The sequence below is a fragment of the Pomacea canaliculata genome, linkage group LG7 (genome assembly GCF_003073045.1).
Source record: "Pomacea canaliculata isolate SZHN2017 linkage group LG7, ASM307304v1, whole genome shotgun sequence".
NCBI lineage: Eukaryota > Metazoa > Mollusca > Gastropoda > Architaenioglossa > Ampullariidae > Pomacea > Pomacea canaliculata.
In genome coordinates, this window is record NC_037596.1 from 17,652,754 (window position 1) to 17,671,970 (window position 19,217).

Consider the following 19,217-nt stretch of genomic DNA (forward strand, 5'->3'; position numbering starts at 1 on the left):
ACTATCGATATGAAAATGTTGATGAGATCAAAGGGACACAATTGGTATATTAATTCGCATATGACAGTACAAAAGTGATAACAGGTCGCACTCAGTTTTACCTCATTTGTTTGTTTCTGTTTATACACTACTAATTATTATTTAGTTTTTATGAGTGACATATAGCAGTTGACAGACTAGGGTAAGAAATCACTTAAACGACATGTGTATTTTTTTATGACATAATCATATCATGATATTCCACAATCACATGCTTGGTCACAAGGAAACCAATTTAATTTCATCATGCACAATACGAATTTTTACTTCAGTTTTACATGTGGAATACATTAACATGCGTTCTTGAAAGCTTTGTTTATAAAAACGTTTGATGTAGTGTGTTTGTGTGTGGTAAGCGTGCATAATACATATTAATGCATTTGGGCAATATAACAAGTTTGTGACTGGAGCAAGATGTTCTGAACAATTTATTATATAGCATGGAGAAGTATTTTAAAGTAAGAACATAAAAACAAATCTTCTCTTAAATGCGTTTATTAGTATTATCCAAGTTATAAAGGTTAAGTAATATTAAATAATGATACTTCATACATTCAAGACAATTGAAATTGTACATTGAAATGTACAAAAACCAGTTGAAGAAGTGACAAAAAGCTTGACATAATGCATGCAGAATAAAGAAAACTAAATAAAGCAAAACCGACACAGTTCCTTTAGTTCATAACTGTTCAGACATTATATGTAATCACACCAAACTTTGCGTTTCATATCACTGATGGTAACAGCTATAGCAATTTTTAACTGTGTAGGATTTTCCATTCATATATATTTTGACAGCAGACGACGATTTCAAGAAAACAAAATCCACACATCAACATATTCAAGCCTCTCACACGCGCATTGTCTACGAAAAAACATACTTTATTTTGTAAATTTAAAAAGTGCTGATAGAAAAGAGTTTTTGACTAAATTCCATTTTTTTAAAATAATAAATTTCATGCATAACTATGAAAATCTTCACATTTTGTAGGACTTAAAATGCATATTTAACAGTACTTGTTTTGTCTAGAGGAAGGTCACATGATACGTTTGGTTCATTTCTGTACTTTTATAATTAAGTTCAATTTTTAAATTTAATATTGCAAATGAATGCTTCTTAAGAAAAACAGAACTCATAACGAAATATTGTCATTTCAAAAGGACATATAAAAGCAATGCTTGTTATCATTTTTTTAGCATTAAGTGCAGATGTACAAGAAATTCTTGTTGGCCTGGAGGGGTGAATTGGTTCACAATGTAACTGTATCCTACTAGCATAAGTGTATACTGTTAAGCATCTTAGTATAAGGAAGCAAACATTTCCCAGATCCTGCTTATAACAAGCAGATGTTTAATTTATAAGCTTGGCTATAGACCGTCAAAATTTCACGATGATATATATAAAGTTCTTATCGGGTCTGTTGAGTTTGATTCTTCGATTTAAAATCCACATGTCGTAAAAACCTTTTCTAAGCAAAGCTACAGCCTACATACATTCGCCAAATTTCTGAACCACTTGCAAACACTAGATGTGAATAAGTAACTCATACAATAGTATACATTAGTGGTCAGAAATCTCACAGACCAGCGGTGGACTTGACATTAATATGAGATAAGTCAGTCATGAGAATAAAAAGCACAATTAAATTTAAAATATAGATAAATCACTACCAACATTTTCACAAAATGCTAATGTCAAGATCACATCAAGAGAGTAGACGAGTGCAAAAAATACATGAGGGGTAAAATACATTTTGTTGGTCGTTTTATTTACTCTTCTATCCTCTGTGTCTCTGTCTTTGACTGACAGGTCGCTTGCAAGGTTCTCCTTTTGTTTGTTAGATATTAAGTCTGCGTGCAGTCTGTTTATCTGTACATCATCTTGTCTTTCTCTTTGTTTTCTTTCTTTCTTGTAATTTAATGAATCTGTTAGTCTCGCTCGCCAGATATCAAACATTCTATTAACCGGCGTGTATCATAATCGTAGGGCTCTGTAATAGTAAACTCAGTTAAAAATATTTATAATGCACAGTAAAAAGAAAAATAGAAGGTATAATACTTACCTTAAATATTTATAGAAAGTAATTTATACCTCTCAGGTTTTTTTCAGGTCGTCGGTCCAGCAGCTTTCTATGTTTTTTTGTTTGTTTGTTTATTTTTTTTAGCGGTTGAAAATGTCACGGTAGTAAATTCTTTAAATTTAAACGACGGTCGCTGTCTCACCAAAGAAATGAATAAAATTAAAGTCCACGCAAAGCACAAACATTCATATTTTTGTTTATTCATAATACAGCTAGACTGTACGTTTTGTACAGTTGTAAAATAGTTCTCCCAAAATAGCTTTCATAAAATTGTCATTATCTTTCCTTTCGTAAGCCCGCTCAAGCATTTAAATTCAAGAAGGTTGTGACCCTGTTTGAGGACCTGGGAAGTCTATAAAGTTAGCTAAAGTCCAATTCAGTTTAAAATTCATTCCGCTTTTCCTGAATAACACTGTCTAGAATGAGAAGCAACCAATGTCAAATGCTGTACAATGCATACATCGGGAATCTGTTTTAAGTATGGTTTAATTGCAATGCTCTCTATCATACTGGAATATATGATTTTTTATTTTATAAAAAAGCTGTTGTAATTGATTAACATATGTGAAATATTTGACGATAAGGTGAAAAGGCCAATGAAATTTAGATGTGATTGTATGTTTGTACTTACGTGGGGCATCAAATGACGCAGATGTTTTCTGTTCGAAACCATTTTCTTGGTATCCTGTACTCAGCCCGTTACCTTTACTATTCGCTGAATAAGTGACGTCACCTTTGTGTTTAACAGTTTCCGGAGTCTGACCTTTGACATCTTCAGGACGATAACTAGTAGGTGGATAACCTTCATTTACAAAAGCAAAGCAAATCCTGTAAGTTTTCACTTTCACTCTCATAACCAAGACAATAAAACATACCTGCCAGCAATTTTATCTTTCACATACATTAATGTATGCTCGAACATTTCCTCGGACTGAATATAACGGACTAAACCATTCTTTTTTACTAATTTTTATCCCTCACTCACAAACATTATAGAAATGAGAGCGGAGACACAAACGCGCGCAAGCTATATCAACGAAGTATATATATCTTTATACAGTGTACTAATTTACTATTAAAGATACTCCTGAAACTTGTTTTGTAATTGCTAATACAGTCACGACAAAACCAAATTTGACAAAGCATGATATGTACTTGCTTTTTTGTACAGTTATTGAAATGCAGACATGTAAGAAAACTATATATATATAAATGAGCAAGAGATGGAGTGAAAGAGATGTGCATGGCAAGAAAGAAAGTCTTACCCTTCTTTATGCTTAATATGACAAAAACTTACAACAATTAAGCACATTTTTTTACTATTATAACTACTCAAACATCGGCGTGGTGTCGAAAATGACTAACACAATAAAAGTGTTGGTGATGGCGACATGATTATAACTTACTTGAGACATGAAGACGTATCATCCTCGCCGTTTCATAGGCTGAGCTTCTGGACCTCCACGACAGTCTCATTACACTCAATGGCAGGCTTAATGGATAAGAGATGTGGATGTCTACGCTTCCAAGACTTTGATTGGTAAAAACACAAACCTGGTTAGTTCCCATACATTGGACGACAGAAACCGGTTCATTCGAGGGCTTTGACAGAATGCAGTTGCATCTAGTTTGCAGGTAGTTGTTTTCGCATACTTCAAATAAGATGTTTAAGGAGACTGAAACATCTGGTCCATCCGTGATGTTAAGGATATAACTGATGTTTGCAATCTCGTTTTCATTCTTATACCACCTTTCGATGAAGTTTGTGAATCCACCTACAACGTAAAAAAGATTCAGTAATCTTGTAATTGTCACTGCTAGCCACTGATGTTAATTCTTCTAAATACGAACGACTGCTTTTATGACCCAAAGTTAAGAAAAGTGTTGACAGCATGAATAGAAAACTGTTAATGTCAACGAAAGCTCATTGAAAATTACAAAACCTGAAAATTATATCTGTATATTAATTTCTTTTAGATATGCCGTTGTATATATAATTATTAATATAGGTTTAGTTGATTTTTTTAAAATTTAAACATTAGTTGCAGTAGATATTTAACAGTGCATAGATTCTTATTACAACAGAAATTTTCTCTACAAAGATATATCTATTTAAAAATAGGTGTATGGCTGACAGATTCCACCTAATCGATGTAGTAGCTAATCATATATATATTATAATAACTCACATGTTGAAGTATATACACCCTTTAAATAAAAAAGAACCAACCAACACAAGCACCTTAAACCAGAACTCATTCTTAAAAACTTAGTTTCCTATAGTGTTAACGATGTCAGTTTATATAGGACAGCAAGAGGACAGGAAGTTATGATTTAGCATCTAACATGTCTGAAACTGTTGATACTTCCTTTTGAATCTGAACAGCGAGTGTAGTTTGCCAATTGTTCGACAGATACTTTCTAGTCTTGTAGAAAAGAACGTATAGATGATGATTGATGATTGATGATGATGATGAAGATGATGATGGAAAACTGTCCCATTTTGTATATTACCATATTTCTAAAACAAAAATACAGTAGTAAATCTTAAAGGTCGCAATACACTGATACTACAAATCATTTTCAGTTTCCGTGGTTGTCTCGATCGTTTAGTCAATCAGTCTCACTTTCGTACGAACAAAGAAAGACGATGATTCCATGATATTGATGACAGCAGTGATACCAGTGCAGGAGACATTTAAAATTGTACGGTTAATCATGACGAAGTTTGATGAATTAAATAAATCTCTTAATTCATTAATGTCTTTCGATCAGATATTCTAGTCATTGTGTTTGATATACGTGTTCATGAAATACTGTTTTAATAGTAATTAAGCAGAGTATTCAACGTTTGTAAACCCTAATGGGGAAGGCTTCAGCAACGAAATTAGTATGAACTAATCTCAAAGAAACCTACTTAACGTAAGATTGGGAATTACCGAAAGTGTGAGTATGCTTTCCGGCGTAGGCCTTTAAGACCAAATTGAGGTTATATACTCCATCGAAAATGTAAGTGGTAGTCAATTACTTTTTCTTCTATTCAATCCTGCACACTCCTACTATTATATTGTACACATGTCTTTTTAAGACCAATCGTTCCCAATTAAAATTATTTCAGGGTGAAACTTTGTACCTAAACTGGAAATTTAGAACGAAAACAATTAAGGATGATGTAATGACTATAGTTAACAGCTATCTCGTATTTTACTAGTTGTGTTTAACAAAGGACAAACTAATTCTGCATTTTGTACACAGTTTATTCATTTTTGTCAGTTAGAACTTGATTGATTTTTTTCTGTACAATGTTGCAAGTGATATAGGCTTTTGAGTGACATATGATTTTTGTCAAATACCAAGAAAATGGACCAATATAGCCATTTTCTTGTTAAAATTTATTTTAAGTGATTATCCCGCATATAAATAAAAAAATGCACACTTGTTAAGATGTGTTTTGCTCTTCTTTCCTTAAACGACGGTGCTTCTGGAAAATTTAATAATAACCATATTGTTTTACATTGTTGAATTTAATCTGTTGTAGGCATCTGACACCGGACTGTACAATTATAACATTGGCTCCCAATGAAAATGGATTCACGTGCGCTAATCCAGGAAAGGATCCGCTTGATATCTATTTTCATCCCAAAAATGGATCACAAAGTAATTGATTTCATCTCTATCTTTTGTTCTGACATGTTTGCAAATATTGGCTCTAATAATAACGATTATAGTAGTAGTAAAGCACATTGTAGATGAGAGCTGTATGCTCTACAGTCTACAAGACCACAAACAAACTGACAATCTGTTTATGAAATTAAGAGTCAAAAAACAGATGACAAGATGAACTAAATGTATAAGTGAAGAACTGCATGATAAGTAAACAGATTGGTACTCTTGATTTAGCTGCTATAGTTGGTATTTTTGTCAGATGTAATTTCTTTCAGTAGGTCAGTTGTCACACATTCTTTTCTCTATTCTTTTATTTGCTTTAAGGACAGTGAGCTACTTTAATTCAGGCTGCCATCACCTCTACTAGCTTAAAAGCAGCCCATATGCAAAATGTCCGACTTTTCTCAATAATTATTTTTTGACCTTGACGAATTATTATTAATGCATAAAGTTTGAATAATGAGTAGTTGTATATTTCAAATATGTACATTTATTTTCACTATATAATTCTACAGGGAAAGTAGCTACATGTAATTCACCTGGGTTTGACATTTACAATGACCATGGCTTCAGCTGTAAGAACGGTGACAGTTCGTCCACTCAAATAACAGTTCCTACCAACTTTACAGAACCTGGAGAATTTTTCTGTCAGGTATCTGGAATTGGAATGTACTCCAAAAATTCCATGTCTTGCATGTGGCCTCCAAATGGTAAATTTATGTCTCACGTTACATACATCTTTTATTGATATGGCTACTGATTGAGCTAGGTGGTAAACAGTGTAAATCTGGGGTAGAAATGGGTATCATATCAACATGGATAAACAGTGCTAGGAAAAGTGATAGCAATAAAATTTTAACAAGGAAGGACAACTCATTGATACTCACTCCACAGAGATAATGATAAAGCCATCTGAAATTTGTGACAAAGTCTTTCTAAAAATCAACTCTCTGCACACAAACATTTATAATGATACCATGTTTATTGAGAGGTAATCACTATAGCTAAGTTCGTAATTACGCTCCTACTGAAATGTATTGCTTATTGCTCAATTAATACATGTTTGTATTATTTTTCTTAAGGAAATAACTCCCTTTTCAGTCCAGACGCAGCCATAAGATGTAAGTTTTCTATACACATTCAAAAATTATTGTTATACATAATTTATCAATATGGCACATAAAGTGCTTAGATTGTTAAATGATTTAAAAGTAATCTTTTAAAAAAATGTTACGTAAATAGGATATAAATAAAGGTCAAGAATATAAAAACTAACAAAGGCTAATTTATTGTAGTTCACCTAAATAACGTAAAAGACATCCTTTTAATTATAATTCATGTTTTCTCTTTGTAATAAGTTTATTAAGCCAATAATTGCTTTAGAAAGCCTCTGATGGCCAGAGTAATAAACCAAAGCAAAATATTTCTGATCCACATCATCTCCCTAAGAAACAGGAACAGTCTTGTCGCCCTTGTTAATAAATATCTGTTCCAAGATTACCGAAACCAGGCAGAGGGACTTGGCAGCTTTATGTCATCGGCAAATCCTCAGGAAGACATCACACATCCTTTCTGTTTCTGATCATGTGTTGGCATTTCAGTTTTCACTTTTGACTATTTCTGATCATGCGTTGGCATGTGAGTTTTCGCTCTTACAGTCTGCCTGTAGGTACGCGGTGTATGTATACAGAACCTATCATCACTGCTACTCATTAATTTGAGTGTGCCATTCACTTGATAAACTCTACTGGCCGTCATCTTGTACTAACCTGAGGTGGCCTAGAGTTACCCGCTGTATCTGCTGTTGTTAGGAATGTGTGTGTTTGAGAGAGAGATAAGTACATTTATATCATCTTTCATACCATGTATATGTATATGTATGTTAGTATGAGCACTATTTTTAATTGCACCTATGGATCAATATTTTTATTGTATTTCCTTTTTATTCTTTCTTTCTTGTGTCACTATACATTTTAGTTAACTATTTATAAACAAACATGTTTTTTGAGAATACTAAAGTAACACTTTTTCTTTAACATTACAGATAATAATACCATGAATCTCCCACTTCCTGTGGGCATCGGGCTTGCTTTATTGTTGCTGGCTTTAATGCATATTCCACTTTCAAGGATTGGAAAGAGTAAGCATCTATTTACAGGGTTAGCTTCCTTGCCGTCATATGGCCTTACTTACTAGAGACCAATTCCATTTATTCTTTGACGTCTGGGGGGCAAAAAGCTTTTAACACCATACATCATTACAACCATATAATTTTCACACAAATAAAATCAAATTCCCAAGGTTAAAAGAGCTGCCTACCTGTTGAGCTATGCAAGGTACTTTTAATAAAGCTGAAGCTTAACTGTTTGTCTAAATATCTATGCATATGTTTAAATGCTTTAAGTCATAATATTGTTAGAATATTTAGTTTAGTTCACTTTTGTCACTAAGAGTCATTTAGCTTTTGTGAACTTCAGATATGAAAAAGGTGGGATTGTGTATGGATTCGACCATACTTCAGTCCCAAAATGTGTTTTGGCTCCCAACAATGCATGAGTTTGATTTGTATGCATGGGTATCAGTTTTCAACAAGCTGGGGAAATTTATTTCATACAAGTTGCAAGGTAGTGAACAAAGTCATCATGCCAAGAAAGTTGCAATTTGCAAAAAGGTTCCAACAGAGAGTTTTAAAAGAAAAAGATTACAAAGATCATCTGGATTCTGTAGGTCAAAAAAGACAAAAGGGCAGTGGATTTTGCAATGAATATATGTAAATATTGCTATTATGGCTATGGTAGTTTAAAAGCAAACTGAAAAAAAAAATGTGAAGAAGGAGAAGCACCATAGAGCTAAAAGTTACTTTTTCAGCCTTGATAACAAAATAGTTGACAAAATTGTGTCCCAGGTTACATTTTCCTTCTTTAATCTGTAAATCTGTGATAGAATAAAATATGAGAGACAGATGACCTGTAGTTGGCTTTCTCTACATGTAATGAAAACATACTGTAATGGTCCTAATAATGGGTTTATAAGTACTTAAAAGGTCCTAAAAACACCCTTCCTTTCAATGTTTTCAGACTTTTGTGAACCTATTATTTAAACTGTACAGAAATTTAACATTAAATGCATCTTTTTTTCTATCAAGTTCAAATATCAATTGAATAATTTAAAAAAAAATTATGCTTAGACAAAAATTTTATAAATATGACATTTCTATAACTTTCTGTTTATTAAAATCATAAGCAAGCATTGAAGGTGCACTTTCAGTAATCTAAGCTTATTAGCTTACATTCACTGCCATCTCTTAAGGTCTCTTAATTTGAATAAAGCCTGTTAAAAATTGTCTGTTGAATATTTATGAATTTGAAAAAAAGATTGAAATGCACATATATAGTAAATTGTGAAGTTTTCTTTTCAGCTACAAAAGATGTAAATATTTAATGCGGTATTTAAAGCATATATAATTGTGTGTTTCAGAGAATAAAACTTGCAAGATGTGGACCTTGTAAGTAAACAGTAATTTGATCTGATGCAAATTGCCTATCAAGCTTTTGTTTCACAAACTGACTCATTTAAACAGCTCACCCAAGTGCACACTATTTTCAAAGTTCTTTTTCATATAATAATTGCAACAGATTGACAATAAGAGTTTAGTCCACTATACTGGAAGACTCAATTTCTCCTTCTTTTTCATGCGTGGGGGGTCCATTTGGGGAGTATATTTATTATGTGACTGATCGATTCCAAATTAGCAACTGCTCAATGCTCTCACAGTGATTGCGTACCTCATTCTTGTCAGTAAACAGGTTATATCAATTTATGGATCATTAATTAAAATTTCAGTTTTAAATGAAGCTTATGACACTTATACTTTTTAACTTGACCAAGGATAAAAATGTCCCGAATGATTGACATGTCTGAGAGCATCTTCCACTATTTGCAAACATTTGGTTTCAGTCAGAGCACTCTTCATACTTCATAAATTAAACAAAGTCAGTAATCTAGTCTCTGTGTTAATATTTTAAACAGTAGATGTTATGTGGAGCTGGAAATAACCTATTAGTTATATTATTTGTGATTTTTTATTATTTGGCTGGAATGGAGTTTACATCATTTTTAAAAGCTGTCAATGTTTTCTTTCATTTTTTTTTTTTATTCCAGTCACATTAAAGATAAATGAATTTTGATAGTGGCTTGATTTTATGGTTGCTAGAGATGAGACTTTCAGTAAATTTTACTCAAACTGCAAACATGAAAAAGCAAATCAAGCATGGAAAAGTATAATTAATGAAATCATTGGATTAGTAATAATAATTTTCAATTATCAATTTGTTGTATCATATAATTTGCAATGGTCTTAATACTTACCTACTTAGAATAACATTATCAGGCTAATTATTTTACATGAACCCCATCATCATGTCATTCAGATAGTTACATGATATACTGCTGTCTTTGATTTTAAATTATTTTTAAGGGGAAAGAAATAGAAAGATATAATGAGGTAAGCATCTTCATCAATGCTGACTAAAAGAAATAAAAAATTAATAGACTTTTTGTTTCTCACCATAGATACAACAAAATGTTCAGAAAGATGACTGAAAAAACTCAAGCAGATAAAGATTTCACTAACGACAGGCCGGGAGAGAGAACAGAACTATTGAAAACGGAGAGGTAAATATTTCAGCAAACATGACGCTCGTGTTTGTTTCTCAATACACAGCGTTTCCATTTGCAAGTGGTATATCAAAGGACCTGTAAAATATGAAAAAAATGTAGAATATTTTCTTATATATATTATTAGCTAATGCTGATGTTGAATAATGTTTCAGTTTAGTTCTTTTAAATTATTCCAGAAAAGTTAATGCTATGGTATGCCAGTAAATCTTTGACACTTTCTGAGCACTCGACACCGCTTTCTTGGTGGCACAGAGAAAAATGGCGCATATGCCTTGCCACACTTGCGTCGCGTTTCGCGAATGGCTTAATTTTTTTTAATTAGCCAATCAGAGAGCCCGTACCATTCTGACATCGGTACTTTTAGTGCAACATGGCTGCTCCCTTCTGATGTGTTTTGGATAGAATTGGATTGATTTATTTTAGCATAAAGCGTACCGAGCTTCAACCTGGCCCGTCAGGGGTGAAATCAGAAACAAAAACAACTGCATGTTTAGAACGCAGCAAGTCATCGATGTGTTTGATGATTTATCAGAAGTATTTAAATAAACTATTACTCTGAGAGGCAGATCGATATCTGACACGAATGATTCGGCTACAGTGATGTTGAAAAAGAACCACGGCCTGCATAATCAGCAATAAAAGTTATTTTATACACTTATTAATCTGAGCATGGGCAGATCAGCACCTAAACACACCTTTCCTCACATTCATCTTAAGATGTGTTTTAAACTTGCATTATGTAAGGCGTGTCTCAATGATGTTGGCAATGTTTTGAGAAGGCTGGAATAAGTGATATCAGGCGAATGACGTGGCGCTTGATGATTCTGAGTGCGTTCCAGATAATGTCAATGAAGGTTTTTGTGCAGTCGATTTTGTTAGCCTGTTTCTGGATGATTGCTTCTGGGACAATTCTGTTAACAAAACAAACCAGCTGTCTATGCAGATCAAGCAAGCAAAGCCAGCTAGGCTACTATTATAGCAAAATATTCAAAGGCAATTAAAGTTAACAGAAGCAGAGGTTAAAGCTTGCTTTGTGCTAAGATTACAAATGAAAGCAACAGTAAAGCTTCGAAAAGTGATGTCAAGGGAGCGCTTTCTCTCTATCTTGGCTTTTTTGGCATTCTATTGATGAAACTGACACCACAATCAACAAAACTGATGCCATTGACAAAGTCAGGCAAAGTATCAATCTTATCTCTTTTATTACAACTATAATATTGGCAGCAAACATTGTATATCCATTATTAGCTAATTTTAGCCCACGAGCTCAGGCAGAAGGCTCAAAATTGCTCAGGAACTGAGGACTCAAAGGTTTTATTCATATAATAATAGTAATAATAATGCTAAGCATTTATAATATAGCACATACCTCTACCATACTATAGACTCAATCTGCTTAACAAATATTTTCAGAACACAAAACACTGACAGCACGCATTCAAACTGATACAGAATATATATAGATATATAACACACACCGATGACAGACCAAAACATCAGCAAGAAAACGGTTAAAGACAAAACAACATACATGCCAGACAGAAAAATCTGTGCATGAAGGATGCCAAGGGTTTGGCGTAGGAAAGGACTGGTAGACTGCAAGCAGAAAAAGATGAATTCCAGAAGAGATCTGTTCAGATATATGATAAGAGTTAGAGAAGGAAACTTGGCAGAAAATACGGAGCAATCATATTACGCACTAACTCGACTCCAGTGATACATCTCCAAAGGCTCGAAGTGGTAATACATGTTGCAAATCAACAGAGACATGAGACTGCAGAAAACATAGCTGTTGATTCCAACCCAAACAATGATGAGTGCCATAACAGCTGCATCAAAAGTAACAAAATCATGTTATAAAAGAGTAAAATTATGCCGCTGACGCATAGTTCTAAAAGCAGCCAGATGGTACAGATGTGTCAATTGAGTCTGCTAGTTGAAGTGGTCCTTACAAGGAAGTTATGTATCACAGGCATAGAAGAACAATCCAGAAGACAGCCAGTGGTATAGCAAAAGCACAGATCAAACAGTAGACACAAAGGGTAATGCAGATCTGCGAAAACGACGGAACAATATGGACATCAATCACCCTCTAGCCCTGTAGCCAGTAAAGCAAAGGGACATCACTCATTTCAAATGTGCTTGTCACCAGCACTGTGCAGTTGATACGGAAGGCAATTAGACTATAATTATTACTTTGGATTACACACAGCTTCAGCTGACTTTTATCTTTTTTAGATAAGTTTTATTTTGTGATACTTACCTTTCAGACCTAAAATATTCTTAAGAATTGAATAATTCATTAAAAAATTTCAAGCTCTACGTAATACTTGCTAAAAGTGGCTATGTTGCTGAACAACTTTTTCCTGTGACTAGATTTAAAAAAAATTCTTTAAAATAATGGATATTGCATCATGCTCCAGGAATTCTAACGATCATAGAGTTCTTTCTCCTGAATTTAATTAAAATATTTTTTTCTTTCCCATTTAGTGAAAAGATTCCAGATGAAAAGGAGAGAACAGGGTACTACAGTGACACAGATGTTGTACCTCCTTGTGATACTATTGTATTTCGAGACAAAATCACCACCAGCGAAAGAATGAGAAAGTGAGTTCATTCCAAAAGGTTGATGTCTGCAATGATAAGTTTGTATGTTTATTTGCAAATGTAAAGCAGTTATTTTTATGTCACTTTGCTTCTGAAAATACCTATATGTCAGTAAGTGGATGCTAGTACAGAAGTCATTGTTTTCTCAGTAAGCTGTCATTTTAAAAAAAATGTCTGAATGGGTGAATATATTCCAGTATTTTTTTTTAGATTGAATGAAAACACAGTTGTCGAAGAGGAAGCCGAAGATCCTGTTTGTTCTTCTGATATTGATATGCCTATAAAAACACCAGTACAGATAGTAAGGTAAGTTATAAGATATATATATTATATAACAAGAGCATGTATACAGATCCGTACCTAAACACACATTTCCTCACATTCATCTATCTTAAGATGTGAGTGTTTTCAAACTTGCATTATGTAGGACGATATTTTCCATCCCCGCTTTTAAACAACTGCTAATTCACTGAATCGATAACAGGGGGAAGGAATTGATTTAGAGAAAATGTGTTCCATAAAAATGGATGCACTAGAGTAGAAAGGAAAATATGAACTGTTCCAAATTCCCTTGTTGTCTGCTGTACCATTCTTTTTTTTATGTTTTAGCTTGTCTCCCTTGGCCTATTCTTTCCTTCAATAAACTTTTTAAAAAAAAAAAAAAAAAAAAAACTAATTTAAAAAAAGACATTTTTCTCAATGCTTAGCACTGACTGTGGGGAAGAAAAGAAAGACACCAGCACGATCACATGTGATACCACAGACGTCGACATTCACAGGTACACTATTTTATTGTGTATGTACAAATAAATGCATTGTACAAAAATTGACAGACCTATAAAAGAGGTTGGTTTGACTCTAAAATTTTATGTTATTTACCCTTATAAACCAGTTCATAGGCTATGCAGGACATCTCTCTCTTCACTCGGTCTCTCTCTCTCATATTGTCTTTTCCTGTTTTTTCTGTTTCATGTGTGTGTATGTGTTGTGCATGTGCATAAAAAACAGTTAACTAGATACATCAGGAAAAGCTATAAGACAACATAATGTTTTAAAACAAATTCTAGTTTTTTATTTGTTGATCTGTTCTCACACAAATGAACACATTTGAGCCTACGCATTGTTCTCTCGATGTGTGATTTAGTGGAGGAATAGAGACCACCTCTGCAAATGGCGCCAATAGTGACATGCGAATACAAATGGAAAGGTCAGTTACTTGTGCAGCTGTAAGCATATTTGTACAAGACTAAGGATTGGATGGAAAAGCAAGCAAGATATTTCCATTTTTACTTGCAGTTGAATAATTGTGAAAAAATATTACAGTATTTATTTCTTCCATGTTCATTAGTGATTCTGTTAGTAAAGTTTACTAGTGACTTTGTGGTCTCTTCCTTTACAGTATAGTTATTTTTCACTTGAGCTGCTCTAGCTGCCAACATATGCACTTACATTCATGGTCTATCTGTTTGCTGATGGATCAAATGTTTTTTAATGAGAATTTTTTTTTCTGTTACTCAGTGATCACACAGAGTTTCCAGGAGAAATGGAAGAGGATGTCTTCTCTTTCAGTGGTACTGATATAGACACGCAGGGAGAACAAGAATGGTGAGTCACGTTAACTACACAGCAATAACCATGCTTATCAAAACCCAGAGCAGAGACTTCGGAAAGAGCTGGTGTAGTTTACACAATTGATATATAAACTAAGGTATATAACACATCTCCGTTCCTTCTGTGTTCATGCGAACTGGTCGGGTCTGCTAAATTGATCTGTACATTTAACACGTTTATTTGTTGTTATTGTAAATAAAAACTTATGTTACAGACATTGTTTTCCCATCTGACATGCTTTTGTTTTACAACACACACACATCCTTATTCTACTCACGCACAAGGTTAGGACAAACATCTTTGTTGAGTACAGTCATTTGTAATTAAGAAATGGATAACAAAATAATGATATTTTATTTAGATTAGATATTACTATATTAAGTGAGTTTTCTTTTTACAGCAATTTTATTCCCCGCCAAAAGGTGACCGTTGTAAAGCAAGCCACTCAAAACAGCAAATAGGTTAGTCTCTCTTTACACAAAAATGACATAAACTATCTTTTAAGACCCAGAGTAAATACAGTGTTTTACAGTGGAGGTAAACAACTCATCTGACTAACTGGAAATTTTGTTGATTTATTATCTTAACTATTTTTGCTGACTGCATGAAGATGACTTGTTGGTATTTTATTATCAAATCTTTACTGACATGTAGTCTTCTTTGACTAAGCTGATTACTATCACTTTTCTAACTGGCTTACCTCACTAGGAAAATAAAATAAAAATAATTATGCAGTATTTTGATTTTTAAAGCACATTTTAAATAATTTTAAAAGCTAAAAATGATACTCTTTTAAGGTGATTTTTTTTCTTACTTTTTGTCACACAGGTCACTTTGCACTTGACCATCACTCTGTCACCTGCATATGACAACAGAAAAAAAATATTAGTGTGATTTTTTTTGTGGTATTGCTTGTATTGCTTATATGTCCAAATGCTGTGTAGATTAATAATAATATGTTAAAAGTTTTCTTTGGTTTTAGATGTATGTAGGTACTAATTACTATAATTTTAGTTATTATATTTTAGTGACGCTATGTAATACCATTGAGTTTGATGAATACATGTGTTGCTTAAACTTACTCTTTTTCTTTCTCTCTTCTCTCATGGAATTACATGTACTGCTCAAAACAAATTACGATATGTTAAAAAGTAGAACGAATAGAAATAAGTATTGATGACAAAATTAACCAATAACCTTGTTGCACACAATGATGATTAAATCTATCAAATTGCTATAGTTTTCCACATGTTATTCACAAGGGCTGAAGAGATTAAATAACAAAAATATAAAAATGCGTGATAAATATGTAAAAACTGCTTCAACACATAACAATAAATACTACTAATAAGCTGTCACATTATATTGATATTTTTACACTGGTGGGAGCGCTTGTTGAGGGCAGCGGGTACCGCTGACAGTGCTTGTTTCCTCCACGTTTCCTCCTTCATCCTCTTCCACCCCACGCAGCTCGAGACGGACAACAACAGCGGGTGACGTAGTACCCACACTGTCCAGAACAAATAGATTGCATCTGTTTTCCCGGCGGCTCACATCACTCTACCTCCTTCTTTCCTTCTCTCTACTATTTTTCCTCCAATAACTCTAGAACGTTCCCAAAACTGAATATCCCCTTTCCTAGACTAGACTTCTTCAAATCAAGTCTGCAAGTCTCAGGAAGCATGCTATGGAACACCCTCCCTCTCCATCTCAAGCTATTGCACTCCCTGAACTGCTTCCGACGCCATCTATCTAAACACTTTCAAGACATATAGATGACGCCTCTAGAGATTCCTCCCAACTCTAGGTAACCTTGTAAATATATGCATATTTCTTCTTATCCATCACCTTGTAAATATCCACCCTTCTTTATGTTTACTACAATTTTTTTGCTTATTGCTTATTTTGCTCAGTTGCTTATTGTACCCCTCGTAAATAAAGAATTGTCACTGTCATTGTCATTTCCCCTCCCCAATGATCGAGTTAGGTGTTAGGTTGTAATATGCTAGGTAGGTAGCATAGATATAGTAGCTGTGGATGTACATTACGTAAATAAATATATGTCTTGAAACTGTTGACATATGTGAGCGTGTCAGTGTCAGCGAACGAATGCTAATGTGTAGTACCCGTGTCCTCGTCGCGTAAATGAGGTGAACTTGTATCAATAGCGCGAGTGAGTTTTGTGTTGTCCATGTAGTGATGACAGCAGCAGAGAGAAGACACGCAAAGATCCGTAGAGTTGATGCTCTGATAGAAGAGACACTTTAGTCTGAGCAAGTAAATCAGGGTCTCTTGTAGACTCCAAGGTCGGCTGAGTGCGGGTGCGCACTGGATAAAAAAAATAAAAGGAACACAACGCGAATTAAGTAACGAAAATCCTTAATATAATACTAATAAAAGCGACTTCATCTTTATAATACACACATTAAAGAATAGCTCGTACAAAGTTTACATGTATGGAAATAGTATTACAAAAATCTTAAATTATATCACACACCACGAAACTTTTTTCCTACAAACACGCAGCCAGAGAAAGGGTAAGGAACTCTTGTACACAGGTGCTCATTGACAGACGACACCTTTTACACAGGTACAACGAATATGTATTACTGGATTGCTGGCAGACGATTTTTTTTCGGTTAACTGCTGAAACGAGGCATTAGGCTACAAAGCTTCCGGTTTAGTCACATTCTTTGTTACGGCTCGCCGAGACTAACAGCGGATCACTTCGCAAGAGGCTAAGCGTTGGTCTTGGCAGACAGACAGCAATCCATCTACACACCACCATGCAGGTGCTTACTACTAGGAGGACGCTTCAGTCTCAGGAATCCAACTGCTGACACCGTCATTAAGGAATCGTTGTCTTCACGAATAACAACGACATTACAGGACAAAACACCGCCGCTAGGGGGTCGATGTGGCAGCTGACAAGGTCCACTACTTAGACCTAAACAGGTTTCGCAGAAATGACAACTCCGCTGTTTCACGTTTGTAGGATAATTTGCTTCATTTAGTTTATTCAATTTTGCACGCGCGTCTATGTGTGTGTGTGTGTGTGTGTGTGTGTGTGTGTGTGTGTGTGTGTGTGTGTGTGTGTGTGTGTGAGCTCGTTTGCGTGTGAGTTAAAAAAAAGATAGATAATGAGACTAATTTTCGAAGTAAAAAATGAGGTTTGCGTTCAGTTTCTGATTGCATGCTACGAATGAGTTTAATCTATTTTCTTAAATGCTATTAGAACATTGTAAAATAATAGGTGGCACAATCTGTTGGAAGAATGTACAAATATACTCATTTCACTTAATTTAACATGCAGTCATTAAATGTCGTCGACATTTTATCTTAAATTAAGTGAGAAATTTAATCTAAAAAAAAAAAATGTTCAATCAAGTATTGAAAGGAAACAATAGATGACATTAATTTTTAGTTGCTGCCATTTCGTTGAATGGAAACTAATCAGACGATACATGGGCTATGTCGAGGACTTTTCAGGTAACTGACAGAAATGCTGACTGTCTATAAGTATGGCTAACAGAAGGTTGACCACGCAGTATTGTGTTTTCTATAATTGCATCGCAGTAAAAGCTTCTGTCTGAAAACTCATAAAAATAAATGGAATCCGACTCTCTGTTTCTCTCTTTGTCTTTGGGTATGTAAACAGCAGCACTAGATCTTGTTCTGACTAAACATATGTAAGAGAACAAGGTAATCGGGTAGTTTTTGTATTAAACTTTCGTAATTTTTGTATCGCAAAGTGATTTTTCATTCAGTTGAACTTCCGAATTACAATTGCCTTTCTCGTATTTTCTTAGAGTAAGAGTTCCAGTTCGTTTCAAAATCAGGAAATCGTCTTTTTGATTATGAAGCTGATAATAACCATAATGATCATCGTGGCTTTGGTGTGGCTGCAAGCAGCATTAGTTGATGGAGTGAGTAGCAAATTTTTATTCTTGAAACATTTTTTGTAATAGTGCTAAACTTAAATCAATGTCAATATACGTGTGTGCATCCGTAGCTGTTCTCTTGTCATTGCTACTCAGTACGGGCTATTTAATCATAATTAAAGTTTCAGTGATAAAGAAGAAATAATTGTTTAAATTAGCGGGTTTATTTTATGCTCAAAGATTTCTTGACCAAAGCTACATTACTTGACCCTCGCCAAGTCACATCCATCAGTCGTCTTCTTGTTCAAAGTTGACATTTCAAATAAATGTACAAAGTACAAAGTATAGTAGGCGGAATGTGCATAAGCTGATTGATCACAAAACTTAGTTCTGTAGACCGTAGTGTGTGTGACTACGTTTTGTCTGTTGCAGTGCCAGGGAGAAAAATGGGAATGTGAAACTAGGAGTTGTTGCCCGGCGCTCACTTGTTACAGGAAAAACCCAACTGACAAGCGTACCTGCATACCTTCGATATACGTTGCAATATCATAAATCCAACTGCTGAAGTCGTCACTTAGCAATCCCCTCGAATAATATCTACATTATAGGGCAAAACACCGCCGCTGGGGGTTCGACGTGGCAGTTGGCAAGG

The 19,217-nt window shown here is 34.2% G+C and overlaps 1 protein-coding gene and 1 long non-coding RNA gene across 2 annotated transcripts; one reads left to right on the forward strand and one right to left on the reverse strand.

The window, feature by feature from the left end:
- Positions 1-2,194: 2,194 nt before the first annotated feature.
- Positions 2,195-4,481, reverse strand: LOC112567790. Its single transcript, XR_003099883.1, has 3 exons — positions 4,310-4,481; positions 3,527-3,895; positions 2,195-2,922 (listed from the first exon to the last, which is right to left on the reverse strand). It is a non-coding gene; the product is annotated as an uncharacterized LOC112567790 (long non-coding RNA).
- Positions 4,482-5,058: 577 nt separating this feature from the next.
- Positions 5,059-16,503, forward strand: LOC112567783. The gene is made up of 14 exons (XM_025244613.1): positions 5,059-5,129; positions 5,659-5,777; positions 6,302-6,496; positions 6,869-6,907; positions 7,831-7,926; positions 9,264-9,291; positions 10,359-10,460; positions 12,957-13,073; positions 13,284-13,379; positions 13,781-13,852; positions 14,218-14,280; positions 14,592-14,678; positions 15,085-15,145; positions 15,513-16,503. Coding segments are annotated over exons 1-13 (1,077 nt in total). The 5' UTR covers positions 5,059-5,127; the 3' UTR covers positions 15,513-16,503.
- Positions 16,504-19,217: the final 2,714 nt, after the last annotated feature.